The 17,719-nt window shown below is 38.8% G+C and overlaps 1 protein-coding gene and 1 pseudogene across 1 annotated transcript; one reads left to right on the plus strand and one right to left on the minus strand.

Moving 5' to 3' along the window:
- The first annotated feature begins 398 nt into the window (after window positions 1–398).
- Window positions 399–3,160, plus strand: LOC149103699 (substance-P receptor-like). The gene has a single exon (XM_089273861.1). The coding sequence runs from the start codon at window positions 1,019–1,021 to the stop codon at window positions 2,165–2,167; it is 1,149 nt and encodes a 382-aa protein (XP_089129987.1). The 5' UTR covers window positions 399–1,018; the 3' UTR covers window positions 2,168–3,160.
- A 19-nt stretch (window positions 3,161–3,179) lies between these two features.
- On the minus strand, window positions 3,180–8,926 carry LOC149103700 (neuronal acetylcholine receptor subunit beta-3-like; annotated as a pseudogene).
- Window positions 8,927–17,719: the final 8,793 nt, after the last annotated feature.

The following is a 17,719-nucleotide window of genomic DNA, read 5'->3' on the forward strand; positions in this document are numbered from 1 at the left end:
AAGTTCCGTTCGGACTGGCCATTTACCATTTATTCAACTCACCCCCCCCCCCCCCCCACCTCCCCCACCCCAAATTTACCGAATTAGACTAGGACGAGTTCGACCTCCAAGATGGTGGTGAAGGGATATTTCGCTTCGAAAGTTTGGACTCCGTACCTTTCATTATGTTCCAATTATTTTAATAATTTTCCGGTTGGTCGAGCCAAAATTGTCTTTCCATTCACATTCTGACCGAAATTTCCGGAATTTTTGGGTAAATGGTAAACAATCAATATTAAAGATGCCTTAGTTTGACAAAAAATTTCAGTCAAAACTGAATTATACCTTAGGGATAAAATAATCAATGCATTCTTCAAACGAAAAGAAACACGTTATTAGCCCGCCGTAACTCTTCCGCTCACAATTTTAATTCGTCTTTTAAGATGAATATTGCTTATTAGTGTCACGCTACGATGTCCCATTATTGTTTACCTGAAGAGGTTTTTCCTGAAGATATTTTTAAGTTTGAATTAAATTTAAAAATTCTGAGTTAAATTTAAAAATTCTGAATTAAATTTAAAAATTCTGAGTTAAATTTTTAAATTTTAAATTAAAAATTCGCGGCAATTCTAAAAGTAATATTTATCTCTAGGTTCCGCGGTTTGTCAGCTATTTTGTGTGTTTGTGTTCTTGGCTCCGATGATTGAAACAACTGAACAAACGTAAATAACAAAAAAGCAAACAAACCAAAAAAAAAAAAAAAGAACATAAGGCTGGACAATTTGCCAATGTTTTGACGCAAGTCATAATCAGTAGAGGAAACAGGAGTCAGGGTTAGACGTCATCTATAGTTCAGCTTGAAGCACTGAAGTTTCACTCACCATTTTGTCGAATATTTGGGACCCTGCCAAAACACTGAACATCGGTGAGGTAATATTTCCGTTTTCAGCAAAGAGCTTATTCTATTGGAACTGCACCGAGTTGTGCGTTACGTCCTGCTGCGTTTTCATAATACTGTTCGGTTTTAATTCAACGACTCATGGATACTACAACACAGCTGACCAACCAGTCACCAACAACGAGTGGCTCGTTTTGGAGTTTGAACAGCACGACAATTCTAGACGAATACAGCTGCAAACCGTTCCAAAGCGACACCAGTGTAAGCAAAGAAGTTAAAATATTCTGTTACTGTGTCCTGCTGCTGTTTTCAGTCCTTGGGAACTCTTTGCTCATTGCTATCATTACGAGGAGCAAGGGAATGAAAACCATTACCAATTATCTCATCGCCAATATGGCAGTTTCAGATATTTTAATAACAGTCTTGGCTGTACCGAGGCAGATAACAGAAATATTGCTTGGACCTCGCAGATGGTTAATTAACGGGCTGTTGGGTTCAGTTCTCTGTAAAAGTGCTCACTTTTTTCAAGACATCACAATTGGCGTCTCAATTCTGAGTCTTTTAGCTATAGCTATCGACAGGTATAGAGGAATCGTGTTTCCTCTACGTAAACAGTTTAGGAAGCCGGCTAAACTCTGTAAAATCATCGTACCGACAATATGGCTCATATCGATGGGTCTGCAAGCAATTTACTTCTACATTTTAAGGATAGAGACGGTTGATAGCAAAACGTACTGCGCAATAAGCTGGGCTCCCAAATTCGATCAGAAGAAATCTCAGGAAGTGCATTTTCTTGTAATATTCGTCTGTCTGATGGCTATCCCAACATGTGCAGTTACATTTCTATATTCTGCCGTTATTCTGAATTTGAACAGAAGTAGACATATGAGAGGCCAGGGCCCTTCACGATACATGATGTCTGAGAGATTAAGAGAAGACAAGAAAGTGGTAAGAATCATCATTGCAATACTCGTGGCTTTCATCGTCTGTGTAATGCCCATCAACGTCTACGCCGTCCTGTTTTATTTCGTCTGGGATTGGAAAATGCCTTGCGGCATGGAGAACTTTGGGTTTTCTGCGTTTTTTATTTTGTACTCCAACGCGTCAATAAATCCATGTATTTATTTTATCTTGAATGATAAGTACCGCCAAGGTTTCCTAAAAATTTTAAAGGCGTTTCCTTGTGTCAGGAAGAAGGTAGGTAAATCAACAGAAACTTTCGTATTAGTGCGACTGAAAAACTCTTCAGCCTCCAGCGGGTTTAGCAGTCAGTCTTCTTACCCGTTTTGAAGGAAGTTTTCATTACTAAAAACTACTGTATAAGATGTGTATATGATTCAACTTTTGTCAGAAAGAAGGCGGCAAAATCAATAGAAACTTTGGCTTTATATTAGTGAGGCTAAAGTACTTTTCAGCCACCAGCGGATTTAGCAGTCGGTCTTCTAATGCGAGCTCTCATCTTTTTAAACTACGGTATAAGATATACAGATGATTTAAGTTTTTTTTCCGAGAAAACTATGATTTTGGAATATATTTTACATCGCCGATTGCCAGATGGAAGACTACTCGAAACCCGTGAGGCATGAAACATGAGCAACGTTTTCTTGTTATGGGTATCAAACAAGAAATATTCCACTGTATCGTTCTTTTGGCACGTTCTTGCAATACAGCGAGTCCTTAATTAAAAATACAATTCTCAAACTATTATTGAATATTTAAATTATCTATACATGTATAGGGATATCATTCTCAGGATGCAAAAAACGCAACGATGTCGATCTGTGAAAAATCACACTTGTATAGAGTATAGAGCAAATAAACCGCAGAAGGCAGTGTGTGCGACAGATCCAAGATGGCGGGGACTAAGATCAATCTCTACCTTGAAATAAATGTGAGGGAACTGGGTTGAATGCTGTTATTAATCATTTGTTTGTAAAAAAGAAACAGAAGTAAAAATGAAATACCACCTAAATATAGTAACTTTGCAACATTTGAAACCGTTTTGTAAACAAAATAACATATGGAAACTTAAGGCATTACAAAAAAAATTATTAGCACAAAACCTTCAAACGTGGTGGGCGGATCATAAATTATAGGGCAAAATGTCATCGGAATGTTTCAGCAAATGAGCTAAGTGATTTCCAAAACAACAGCTGTAGCGTATTTATTACCTATTACAAACATGTAAAAATAATATGTTGAATAAAACCGAGAACAAAACTTATAACCTTGGTGATATGAAAGCTCATTTACTTAGAATAGGTTTCATGTAACTCTGCCTGAGTAACTAAAAGTAATATTGGCGCAAGAAAAACTCTTTCCAATAAAGCTATTGCTTTGCATGTTCTGTTGAAAAAAAGTTGGGAAGAGAGAACCACTCATCCCAAAAATATAGGGTTTTTACAGCAACGACTGTGTTATTAAACAGTCTTTGTAGCGCGAGTATGACAACCTCACGTTCAATAAATCCAAGCTCTTCTCCCATCAGAGAAAACCAAGGGCTACCTGCATGGGAAACATGTTAAGCAAAGCCACGGCCCAGGGGAAATTGTCTTTGGCCGTGGTTATTATAATTTGACTGTCTCAACCACTGCAAACAAAGATAACTTGAGGCCAACATTGTATGTACAAACTCTGGAACCTCGCTCCCCGATCATACTTTCTATTCGATTACCTCGTTATTACGCTCATTTTTTTGCCTAAAAATAATAATAAAAAAACATTTATTCAATCATGTATGGTGTACCGCATCGGTATCAGCTAGCGGGAATCGTACAACTTGTCTGCTCCGGCGGTCAAAGGCTTAGCTAACGAAAGACCGTACATAAACACGACTACCGTGGAAATGAAAAACGAAATGACAAAAGTCCAGAAAAAAAGACGATCTAAGGCCTTGCGAATCTGGCGCCAGGTCTCGCTCCAGTCTTCCTCTTCCACGTCCATGACAATGCTGCTGGGGCGAGTGAACAGTTGGCTACCGCTGCTCACTGACAGCCGGCTCATGTTAATAGTGCTTGTCTTTCGGTATCTCTCCTCAGCGCTGTTGTGTTTCTCTTCTTTGCCACTGTCGCAGTCGATCACAGCCACTTTAATCGGGGGTTCAATTTTTGAAGTGCATCTCGGTTTGGTGGCCCTCCGGCAACATCTGTAGATACTGTTTATGAACAGGAAACATTTGAGAAAAGCTGGGCGCTCCATGGTAGCGTGATGCGCCTTGAGTACGACAATGGTAGCGGTCAGCGCCAACCCTATTTCTATTATGATTATTATGTACTAGACACCGATGAGTGGTAGCGCGTCCGACTGTTGTGGAAGAGCTTTTGTCACGATTAGGAGATATGCGCTTACAGAGAGAAGGATTGTACAGCTGAAGCCGATTCGTTCGCCACTTTCTGCAGGGATGAAGAAGCTGACGAGGATCAGGACTCCGATTAGCATGCATGGCACCATGGAGAAGACAAGAAAATGAAGGGGCTTGCGGCGGATGATAAAGCTTAGGTGAATCTCGATGAATGGATGATAACTGCCTCTGGGAAGATTTTCCTTCCTTGTCACTTGTATCATTCATTTGGATTGACCAGCGCCCATTTTTCTCCGTTTGTTCTGTAGGTATAGTGAGAGATTATCACTTCAGCACATAGAAAACATTTAAACTATCCCTCTGCTACCGTTTACCTAACATGGAAAGTTTGAATTAAACGTTGTAGAGGGAGGGAAAGGGTAGACATGTTTGAAACTATGCACATGGAGGGGAAAGGGGCGAATATAAAAAAATTGGGTTTTTTTTTTTTTAAAAAGGATAAAACAAAAAGGAAGAAAAGAAGAAAAGATGTCTAGGAGGGGCTAAATGACATGGTTATGTTTATTTTTCGTCTAAGGCAAGGCAAACAGAAGCTGGAACGTAAACACAATTAAGAAAATTCTGGAGATTAATTGTTTAGAAGTCTCCTACGTTTCCTGCTTCTCGCTGAAATTATCAGGAAGGGAGATGCAAGACCAAAATCAGTGGACTTCAAAATTTTAACAACTATTTTGATATTTTAACAAATAGAGCCATAGCATTGATTTTGTACATACCAAATTGTTTGTCCACATCGTTGTCGTCGCCTTTGCCTACTCGTGTTTCTTCTGTTTCAATATCCATAAGCGTCTTGTCCGACGTTAAGGAGCCAAAAATCATGTCACAACGATGTTCATCGTAAGGGAAATACGTCACATCCAAAACGCACGTGCTTTTGAAGGACACGGGTGATATCCATTCACTTGAGCCGTTGTGGTAAATAATTATCCATGTCTTGAATTTCTCTGTGTAGCCTGCTTGAGCGACATTATCATCTGCGCTGATCAATCAGTCAATCAATCAATCAATCAAGCAAGCAAGCAAGCAAGCAAGGAAATAAGGAAGCAATAAATCAATCAATCAATCAGTCAGTCAATCAAGTAAGCAGGCAACCAATAAACAAATAGAAATAAGGATGAAAGGAAGAAAGAGAAACAATGAACGAACGAACGAACGAACGAACAGGAAAAGGAACAAACGAGGGAACAAACGAAAGATCGAACAAACGAGCGAACGAACGAAGGAACGAACTAACGAACGAACAATAAAATGGTTTGTATACTTCATCATGATTGGCTGAGAGCAGGCCACTTTATAGCTAATTTTTAATTTGCACTGCAGTGCAGTGGAATGGTGTTGTCTGTTTTCGTATATCGGCTTGGTATCGGAGTATTACATAATAACATAATGATAAGCCCAATACATAATTTCTTATGTGTTTATAAAACGGGATAGTGCTTTCAATTCCCTTGCAACATTGTAGATATACTATAGTAGTCGAAGAAGGAACAGTTATTGTGGCCACACCAGTCCCGGCACGTTGACTTTCTTGTTTTGTAGTACAATATCTGGTGCCCAGATTTCTTGAGGACTTACGAGAATTTTCTCCAAACCACCAAACTTACTGGGTTCCCACATTAGGAAAGAATTATTCCAGCGCTATCTAAGGAAAGAAGAAATATCAGTAAGCAAATAGATACCAGCAACGACAACAATAAAATGACAATTACTATAATATACTAATTAATTTCATGACACTATGAATACTTATTAATAATAGTAATATGACTGAGTGGAGTCCAATTCGGTCTTTAATCATACGAGTGATTCACAAAATCGGACGACCGCGAAGCAGGAGTCCGACTTGTTAATCACGAGTATGATTACAGAGTGAATTGGACGACACGATGTCCTGTTACCAATTAAATTCATAACCATTACAATTTCCCACAAAAGTAAAAGTCCAATGAAAAAGAGCTTTTAATCGTCATTTTTAAAATCATAATTAAAAATATGGAGAATAGCTTGCAAAATGGCTGTTAAGTTTCTTTCAAAACAGTCACTGAAGACTAAACCACAATTTTACAAAGTCAGTCTTTTGAATTGGTTACTGTCATTGTAATCAATGTTTTGATTGGTGGATTTAGTGGGGAGGACTTAAAATGATTAGCTCATATGCATTGTTACACACGCTGGTTACAATACTTATACAGCTACTTACACTACTTACAAGACTAATACATAAACTTGCAGAGTTTCCCGCTAGTCAACCAGGTACCAGGACAGGAAACCCGCTGACCGGGGACTCACGCGCTCGGCCAAACGAGTCGGTCATGTTTGTGTTTGGAACACTGCGAACGAACTAAAGGACTTGCTCGTTATTTCTCATCTTACGGAGTTCTTGTAAGTGTCTTCGCTTCACTAGCTAAGTTTGCTTGTAATGTTTTGTCATTTTTGCGTTCCTGTTCGATTGTAGAATGGTTTCTTCATTGTTGGCATTAAAGTGAATTTTGCTCATCGAGAAGGCTGTTTCTTCAATACCTACATTATTTATAATACTTCTTATTCAATATGATTAATTCAGTCACTTAAATTACAATACTAAGACTTACACTACTTATATTACTTACAATGCAGTACATACACTACTTACAATACAATACGATCGCTTCGGCTACTAACAATATTAATGCTTACACTACTTACAGCACAGTACGATAACTCCTGTTGCTTACAATACTAATTAACACTCTTTACACCGCAATACGATTACTAACGTCACTTGCAATGTAATTCGATTGGCTGATGTAACTGTCCAATTACAACCAACTGTCCGATTACAGTTTGCAGATTAATTAGAGCAAAATACAGGAGTTTATACACCAATCACATTTGAGGAAATTGTAATTGTTGTCATTATTTGTATAAATCTACTAACGAATCACGAATATCGTTCTCTTATAGACCTTTTCGGAGATCTGGCGGTCATTTTGAATTCTATTGTTTCAAACACCAACTATGGGATGCTTAGGGGGCAAATTAGTATGTTTTTGCGCTCTGAGCATTCCATAATAGCTATCTGCAGCAATAGAATTCAAAATGGCCGCCATATCAACGAAAAGGCCCACTGGCTACGCTACACACTGTCTATTCTGTCGTAGATAGTGAGCAGTCTAGAACTGTAGTACGGCTGTTAACGAAATGGCGGCAAAGATTTCGATAAAGGTTTTTTTCGACTATAAGATTTATTTTAAAACTATTAGATTATTTGCGCTCGATTTCTTTGCGCGATAGAAATCTCGAGTTCGTAATCTCGTTATTTAAAAATTGGTAATATTCAATAAAATTTAAGTGGTGAAATTAATGACAAAACGATGTCGATATTCTCCATAAATTAAACTACCCTTTTTTTTTTTAACTTAAGCTTCAATCACAGCAACCGCCACATACCTGTGTGATGAATGTATCTGTCGAAACAACCTGACCTATCCTGTGCACAAAATTCATACAAATGTAATGAGTTACATCAAGGTTATTGCCACGTGTTTGCTCGCAAGTAAGAAAACAATATGGTGACGAAAATGAGGAAAGCACCCTTCGAAAACTTTATTGTACTTCGGTAAGACGTCAACAAATGGAAAAGGTATTATTGCAAAGTCTTTACAATTTTGCTTTTTTTTTGGAACCTTGCTCTATCGAAATCAAGCCCATTCCTTCAGGATTTAATGCGCCCTTCACATCCCTGACACAAACAGTCAACTCTCGCCTTGAGGACTTCCCGCTATTACGGACGCTCGCTAATACGGACAAAATCCAGATCCCGGCGAAAGCTATAGAGGTTTGGCTGGAAATGACTTCCGCTATTACGGACTCTCGCTATTACGGAATTACGGACACTTCCGTGGTACTAAAATGACGATTTTATTGTTTTGACTCTCGATAAAGCGGACACCACGTACTTCTCATATAACATAATTATGTAAAATTACAGTCTGCTTTTCATCATTTGTCAAAAATACAGTTCAAATGGCTTCTGGAATGTTTATTTTCACATTGTTTCTTTTTTCGTCTGCACAACAGTCCTTGCGTGCTCACTTGAGCGTACGTTCAGTGTGCAGTGTTAAGGGCACTTTTTATCTCCCACCCCGCTATTACGGACTCTGGCTATTACGGACACTAAACGACGCCCCCGAGTGTGTCCACTATAACTAGAGTTGCCCGTATTATGCCTCTACACCCTTTGCCAGTAGATTTCTAATCAAATAACTGCTAGCACTCTGTCAGTTTGCAACAGTGCTGCAAGTCCATACATGAGCCCGATTCCTCTTAAAACGCGTCAAAGGAAGTCTCTTCCCAGGAATAATTAACAATTATTCACCAAAGTGGAGGTGAATGGTACTTGCTAATCACCTCCGAGTTAACCAATCAGAGCGCGCGAAAAGCACTATTCACTTGTGTGTTATATACTAATCAATAATATTATTATTCACGGTAAGCAGAACTCCCCCGGGAGTAGGACTGACGACATCTACAACTGATTTCAGCTCCACCTTAAAATTCACTTTGACGGCTTCGGATGAGTCGAGAACTGGCCGAACCATCGTATCAATTGGAGTCCCTGAGGAAAACTGTTCTTGACGAGGTAGGTGTTCGTTTGAAACTTGTATTCTTGGTCATGAGACCGCTGCGGTAAATTCCATGTGGGGAAAAAAAAAAAGGGCTAGTTAACGTTTTTATTTTCTATGAGTTCAAAAGATGGACTCTTCTTACCACATGCGAAACAGATTTTAAATACTAGCTGTGAGAACTTCATGTTACATCAGGCGGATAGTCCGCCCTATATGAGTCTTTGCTACTATGGTCGCCGTTCAAGACCTAGAAAGCGTATTGACGTTGATTGTGTCTATTTGTATATCTTTTTTGATTACGTTGTATCCATACTGTCACTCCTGTGCGAGGCATGGCTGCTAACTTGCTTTTATGTATTCCTGGTTTATTTTGTAGTTATAGTTTTCATTGTGTGGCAAGGTAGCTCCGAGGTAAATCTGAGAGTTCTGATTGGTTTCTTTCTTGGTCGGGACTTGACCATACGGACCGACCGTTTCCATGGTCATAAACCCTATTATGGGGGCTTCAGCCTCCACTATGTTACCGTCGACGGAATTTATTTGTCTACGTGTAGCGTATCGCAAGGTCTTCCAGGAGGAATTGAGCAGGCTTATATGACGTGAGTGTTCGATACGGCGACAATTGCTGTTTTGAGTACCTGTAATATTTTTCCACAACTTATCGTCGCGAGTTGGTGGCAGTTTTCAAGGTAAGTTGTTATTTTCCATTTCTAAATTGCTTTGCTTCGTTTTTGTTATATATTATCTTTCTTCCCGCACTGCCCTCGAGAACTGTGTACTCTTTGTTACTTCACTTAGATCTTCGTGAGAAAATTTCATCGGCGATACAAGATTTGTTTTGTTCACGCAAGCCATTAACTTATCCAGGCTCGGCTCGTGTTCAGGGTAGATTGCACGGGAGAAGTATTCGCTTTCGCAAGCACTCACCTTCTTTACCCAAACGAGTGTCAGTTATTGGACTCTACTGTTGTCACCTAAATCGTGTACACGTACTTGTACCGTGCAGTCATTTTGAGAGGAAGTGAATGATGTGGAGAACAATCCAGGCCCTGCAGTATTTAATAACAATAATCCAACAACCACTGTGTCTGCTGGCCACAAGTCAAGGAACTGGCAGAAGCACACTTTGGTGAACGTTGGTAAGCAGTGTGTTGCAAATAATGTTGACTTGATTATTGTTAAAATTTACAATCAAATAGAAGACACCGTACTCAGAATATGCTTATTGGATCGAACCTATACAGTTCTACAAGATATTAATTCTGTCCAAAAAAATGTGTAATTGCCGTTAACTGTTACAATGAGGTTAACTAATATTCCAGGAATAGTTTCGGTTTTCGCGAGAATGTACATTCAATGCAGCGTAATGCAACTTAATACGTTGTTCATTATTTTTACTCTTGACAGCAAACAATGCCCAATATGTCTCTTAAAAATTCACTTGCAGAACCATTTTCAAATAATTTTCTCAAACTCATCAATAAATCATCAAATTTAAACACTGTAAATCATAAATGTGATGGTGTTTGGATGTCTGATCTCATTTGGCATAGATGTTGTAATTTTAAGTCGACTTTTTCTCCTTGGTTTTAGTTCCAATTGAGAAGATAGGTGTACTTGTGTATATAGTGTGTCAAACACCAAAGACCACATTCCATCACATTTCCAACACCTTAAACACTCCTCTCCGTATTTGGAAATGTGGTTAAACACGGTCTTTCATGCTTGATGTATTACATCATTGCTACTACAATTGTTGATTGTTCCAGTTTTAGAGACGTCAGAGCACAGCTATGACGTATTTTTAATTTAACTTCGAGGATTTGAATGGGATACCCCTTTCATTTGAGAGATACACTTTGGTCAGCATTGAAGAGCTGAAAAACCTATTATATTTGCAATTGTCTTGCTCACAAACATGGACTGGTCCTTTCACGAAATGAAAGGTGTACTGCACATGTCTTGATTTGTGGTTGTCAAGCTGATATGCGACAAGTTCAACACGACCAGGAATATGATTACAGTGAATGAATGTGTGTGCAAGAAATTCTCCTAAAAAATCTGATAACATTTGCATTGTGTTCTTCAAATAACATTTCATTAATTAACCTCCCACTGTGTATAGCATGATAAAAATATGTTATTATCTTTTTGTATTTTAAACAAAAGATCCAACCGATCAAAGTAGTATTGGGTTTGGCAAAACAATTATAACGCCTACAATGAGACTGACACATCTGTACCAGGTCATAAGAGCATAAGAACCTAGTAAACCAGAGTGAAGCACACTGAGCAATGTGGGACACTCCTTTAGACATACTTTTGATGTTTGTCATGTAGCATTTGACTTTTTAATCAAGTTCCAGCTGATAAACCGGCACTGTATACTTTTCACGTGAGTCTTTGGAAGCTCTACACAACTCTTTATACAACTGTATGCTAACAGCCACTTAAAGATTAATATTAAATCCAGAAACAACCATGGATGCGCTCTTCTATCCAGAGATTACTATGCAAACTACTAGTCAATCATCAACATATACTTTTAACATCACAAGGATCTACAAGTGTCAAAAGAAGCATGCAAACTGTATGAACAATATGATTTTTTAAATATTTTTTTACTGCATTTACGGTAACATTTTACCACATTTTGCATCATCTTAACGCTGGCAATCAACAAAAGAACCTACATACTGTAAGCAAATTGATTATTCTTATTTCACGTGACAACATTTCTTTGCAGTCGTGAGAAAACATATTCAGAACTTCAGTGGAATCGACACCATTGACAACGTGTCTATTTGGGACCAACTGTTGAATTCTCAGTTGCTGACTTTATTATGTAGCTGGCTTAGGTATTGCAGCAAACCCTCTCGACATTACATGTACAAGTTAATTTGATATCTGTAAACAGCCTTCAATAAAATTAATAACACCCCACCTATGTTGATACCTAATAATCAATATTACCTTATTTGTTTAAATTTATACCTTTATATTTCAAAGTGATGGCCTATTCACTTGTAGCATTTTAACTCCTGAATACTGACGTTTAACTAAATGGAATAAAAGTAAATCTAAGCCCACACAAGTACGCTTTGCGGACCTATTTTATTATTTTGTTGTCAAAAGCTGGCAAATTCATGAAACAAGCATGGCCTGAGAACCACTCAATAAACTACTTACTAACGTACCTTGCTAGAGCCGTACTGGGAAATATTGGTCCTCGGTCCGTTTTTAGCCGAAGTATGTTTGATCGATTCATAACTTAACGAGGGCTTCTTCAAAAGTGTTACGACCGGCTGCCGATTGCGAAAAATGAAGTCTAGGCGCAACACAAACGTTGACAAGGCCACGTATAGTCAAGCGAAACAGCGTAATCCACTTGTTTGATGAAGGCAAACTGAAGGGAGAAAAAGAATCCCGAGTCTCAAATACATTATGTTAGTTATCTCTGGAAGTTGTTTCAAGCAACAAACTGCAACACTGCCTGATTAACAGCGAGCCAGCAAGAGCGAGGGGGTGAATCTTTCGTTCAAAGTTTATAACAAACAATACATGTTTAGCATAGGCAGCAGCCATTTAACTAGATAACTTCTATTGAGCTTAATTTGACATATTCCCTGTAGATAAGCATACTGAGAAGACTAAATGAACTTGATGTCCGAACAAATGCTAATGAGGTCGATTATTCAGTATTCATCCCGGTCCATTGAATCAACAGAACTGCTCGTCGTTTCAATTGCCACCATAAAGAGTTAATTATGACGGCCCTTTTCATGGTTATTTTTTTCTTATTTGCATAATAATATAATCCAAACGTGTATGTAAAACAATTTTGGGCAATTTTAATTTGTAGTTTCTGCCCGAAATTGCCCGAAATTGCCTTGGGTCCACGTTAAATTTTATTAAAATGCAACTGCACAGGAAAATTATAGCCATTAACAGAAAAACTATAAACTTTTCAATTGAAAGGTGAATCTAGGTTGTAAGAAGAACTTTAAGATAATTCAGGCTCCAATCCAAGCTCGGATTCGCTCTGGGCAACATCCAAATCAGCTAACGCTAAAGGCAGCGTCCACACTACACCGGAGAAATTTGAAAACGCAGCTTTATTTCTACAGTTAGGCCTACCGTCCACACTGATCCGTCACGAAAACCAACCTTTTCGAAAACGCTCTTTATTAAACCAGAGGAATATGAAAACGCCGGATTTTCGTCTTCGTGAGGACGGACAACATTTTAAAACTGAGACTTTTCGAAAATGATGGCGTCACGACGGTCATGTGATTTCCCTGACCGAGTGTGCCTCAAATACGACCGGTTATTTTTGCGTTTTCAAATTCCTCCGATGTAGTGTGGAGTGCAGGTTAACAACAACGGTGTTCAATGTTTACAAACGTGGACATCAACAAATATTTTATTTCAATCGTCGCACCAGTTTCCATGTCAGTACTATGGCTGCCGTAGTGAGATGCGCTGTAATAATTGTAAACGTATTGTCAAACAATAAAAAGACAAAGCATTGAAGCTAAAATTGTTCATATTTTATTTCAACAAGAAATGTCTTTTAGCCGTTATTTGCACAAATTTCCAAAACTAGTCGACGCTAGCGCTACCGCTTTCCTGCAGTTACTTACCTATTTATTTAAGTTACTTTTTTTTTCCAGTGATTCGTATTGAAGTTATATACCAGTTGATACTGCTTAGAGATAATTTAGATAATTATAGCGTTGGAACGCTTTTAATTTAGTAAACATTACCATTAACAAATAATTCTTTTACGGCAGTACATTTGGAAGAACACTCTTTTAACACGTTCTGGTTGTAATCATCTGCTCTGAAACTTGCAAACAACTTAGTTAGAATTTTTTTCTAGAAAGGGCATAACAAAAAAGCCGCCTTTCTCTTCGATTTCACCTTATTTTTACTGTAACACTCGGACGTACAAGCAAAGTCATACCCCCAGCGTGGTACAAAGCGGGGTGGATGGAACCCCTCCACTGGGTTTTCGTCCTGTTAAGATAAAGCGCAAAAAAATTATTGATTGGATAGCCCCGAGTGTTGCTTATGACGTCATATGACGTTAAATGACGTCATTGACCCGCCATCCTAGATCCGCTATCTTGGATTTTACTATAATCCAAAAGAGTCAAGAAATAACGGAAATTAGCACAAAATCAAGCCAGAATGCTTATGAAATGTAAAAATTCATGAATCTCTAAAATTTGATGAAGAAAACTGGAAAAGATAAATAATCACGTCAAAACAAGTTGATTTTTGGCCAGACTTACATGAGATTTGCCGCTGCCACAGCAGCGTCACAAATCATGGACACACAATTACATATCAAAATTTCCGCGGAGGATGAATGAACAATTTTTGAAAGTTTCAGTCCCTTAGAGTAAATCCTCTCTTCAAAACATTGGAATAATCTTATTGAGAGTGGTAATTTTGAAAATTCAAGATCTCGCTTTCCGCAAAATCTTGAATTTTCAAGATTTTGTAACTCATGCAGCGTATGACAACTCACTGATGTAACTCACGAGGGATAACTCGCCAAATGGGCGATCCCCATCTAAATTTATTTGTATCATGGTTTCAATGAGTTGTAGTGGTCTCCTTTTGCAAAGTAAGTCATGACTGAAATAATATCAGTATGTAAATTGCTAAAAATGATATGATTTTGTTCCCTGTATTTCTTAATTAGGATTCCCCTAACCTCCGGCTTGTGGACTCCTATGAGCGATTTTCAAAACCTTGATTTATAACCATTTATAGCCGAATCAGCACACCGCCTGTACATTATTGATTAAAAAAGACTTAATATATATGAAAGATATGCTTTTGTGTGTGTGTGTGTGTTTTTTTTTTTTTTTTTTCCCTAATAATTAGGTTTTAGGCGATGAATCCAGAATCCAGCAGAGGAGAACTGGGAACTATACATTTTTGCGATCCGCCATCTTGCTGTGGTGTTCAGCTGTGGCAAGTACGGCCCGGTCCAAACGCCGCTCCACTCATGTACCGAACCAAACTTGATTAAGTTCGACTTTAGGGCGACTCTGAAGCGACGGCTGGTTCAGACGGCGTTCTTGCGTCGAACTTAATTCGGGAAGCCGGTGGTAACAATTTTCGACGAGAAAATACACGTTCTGAATTCAAGAACTCTGTCCAAATAGAAAAGCTGTGACTAACATTTCGCTGTTATAGCAATATTTAAGGAAGCAAATTCAAACTCAAAGTTCAGTGTTTGCATTTAGACAGGTTTTCTCCCGGTTAATTCGACTTGTTAAAGGGAAATCAAATCTCATAAGCTGGGCTGTTATCACGAAGAAAAAGCAAAAAATGAATTTGCGCGAAAGAAACTCGCTTATACAGTCCCGTTTCTCATAAATCGAAGGCATATTTTGCTGTCTTTATTTTTAGCGACGACTTCGAGCTTCATGCATGACTGGTCACGCTACTCAATTTTGAGCCAATCACGAGTCCCATTATATGAAAAAACATTACAGTAATTTATGCATTAGGTTCGACACATGAGGAGAACGCCGTATGAATCAGCTGCCGCTCCAACGTCGCATAGTGCGACAGACCCTGCCGAATTCAATGTTGTTTGCCGCACCAAACCTAACCTGCCGAACCAAACTGATTCAAACACCGCTCTTCTGCCGTACTTAACTCATCAGTTAGGTTCGGCGCATGAATGGGGCGGCGTTTGGAACGGGCCTAAGGCTTGTAGCATTAATGGCAAAAATCATGATGTTGGATTGAAACCTTTTTTGGTCTTATCTGGGCGACTGGTTATCTGTAATCCACGCAAAGACACTTTGTTTTCTTTTATCAACAAGAAAGCAGAAGAATGAACTCTGGGCAACATATGCAAATAGGTCCAATATCGGGCGCAAAATATGTACTTCCCGTTTGGGTAGTCTGTTCACGGACCCTTTATTTTGTCCTGCGTTCATCGAGATCGCAAGCTTAGCACTGAAATATTAACCCAGCGTGAGCCAAGACGCAAGGGGGCGGGGCTCGCTCGCACGAAGAAAAATACCTCGTTGCAAAGAAAGTAAACGTCTGTGGAAAGGCTACGTTTGATGGTTGTCGTTATAGCAGTCGGTTGTTTAGGACACTTGAATGCTCATTAATTAAGATGTAATGTTCTATTTCATCCTGCTGAGTCATTTTCATCTTATTACACGCTTGAAATGATTTTTTTTATACCATAAAAACCTGTTTTGCTTATCCACCATAGCAACAACGCAACAACGCAACAACTGCTTAATGGATGCGCGGATGCGCGTCGAGAGTTTGGTATAAAACAAACACCTGGAAAATAATACATTGGAGTTCTCACAGACTGAATTGCATTGAGAGATATCTGGGTTTTGATTGTCACACGAAGTTAGAATATTATCCTGTACAAAGAACTCCGCACAAATCATAGTAAACTATAACTACATGCGGGATCAACTGATAGAGAAACAAAATATATAACAGTTTTGGGCAAATGGTAAACAAGATATGGTCACCCGTCACATTAGCTGAATTTTTATTACGACCACGTCTAATAATAATAACGGCCACGTTTTTCGCCCGATCAACAACCGTTTGTTCTGGGAAGTAGAGTATAAAATTGTTTGTATAAACATTTTGTTTTTTCACCAAAAACGGTCCGTAAAAGATACTTTCCAAACTTCATCTACGGGAAGTCTAATTTATTTACTTCGGGGTATTACAAAATGGATACAAAAACGGACCTTACTTTGAGAAAACTCACTCAGTTTAAAGTCACTGATATGCCGTCTTCGTTGCCATAGTACATTACATGACCAGTATAACATACAGTGTGATGAAAAAAATGTATCTGTTTCCAAAGCTCAACCCAAAGCTTGTAGAAAATTGCGTCTAGGCGACTGATTAATCTGTTATCTACACCACTTGTTATCTGACATCCAAGCAAAGACACTTTTCTTTTAACGACAGGAGAGCAGCAAAATAAACTTTGAGCAATAATTATAAGAAAATAAGCGCAATATCGGGTACAAAATGTTTACTTCCGTTTAGCTGAGTGTCGTTATAACAGTGGGTCGTTTGTTCAGTTGAATTTACATGCCCTTTTACCGATCGCGACAACTAAGCAGCAGATTGGACCCCGGGCGATATCGACGAATAAGAGCAATATTTACTTCCCGTTTGGCTGCTTGTGGTTATAGCAGTGGGTTGTTTGCGGCACTTGAATTTTCATCGATTGAAATATGTTTCATTTCATCCTGCTTAGTCATGTCTATCTTATTACGCACTTGGAATGCTTGTTTATGCCAGAGAAACCGCTTATGCTTATCCACCATAACAAAAACTTAACAACTGATCAATGTATCCTCGTCGACAGTTTGGTATAAAACAATCCGGGGGGATACTCTGTAAATCTTTGGGTAGGGGTGTGCCGCTGGAATACTGAAACCCTAACCCTATACCAGACCATGATCAGCTGGATTTTGCAACGCTATTCTAGCCTAGGCCCCCCCAAACCCCTACACTACCCCAGACTAGCTATTTTCAATGAAGGAACTTTATCACTATTGTAGTCCAACATACGCTAACTAAAAGGCCAATATCTAGCTTGCGAATACAGCCGCCTCTCATTCGCTCCCGCAAAATCCCATTTTAGACTAAATTATCTATACGCTGGCCACTTTTCCGGTAAATTATACCCTACTCTAGACCAAAACTGGCTGATTTCTATTCCCTATCCCACAGTGAACCTGCCTGAAAACCATACCCTTCACAGCGGCATATACTGATGAAGCTTATATATCGGAGTACCCCTCCCCCCCTCGGAAAAACAATCACTAGGGAAATAAACTCACCGTG

This window comes from Orbicella faveolata, unplaced genomic scaffold (genome assembly GCF_042242905.1).
Source record: "Orbicella faveolata isolate gen_17 unplaced genomic scaffold, um_ofav_v1 contig_35, whole genome shotgun sequence".
Taxonomy (NCBI): domain Eukaryota; kingdom Metazoa; phylum Cnidaria; class Anthozoa; order Scleractinia; family Merulinidae; genus Orbicella; species Orbicella faveolata.

Bases quoted from the DNA above. Each gene is read 5' to 3' on its own strand.
- LOC149103699 (XM_089273861.1), top strand. From the start codon at position 1,019: ATGGATACTACAACACAGCTGACCAACCAGTCACCAACAACGAGTGGC.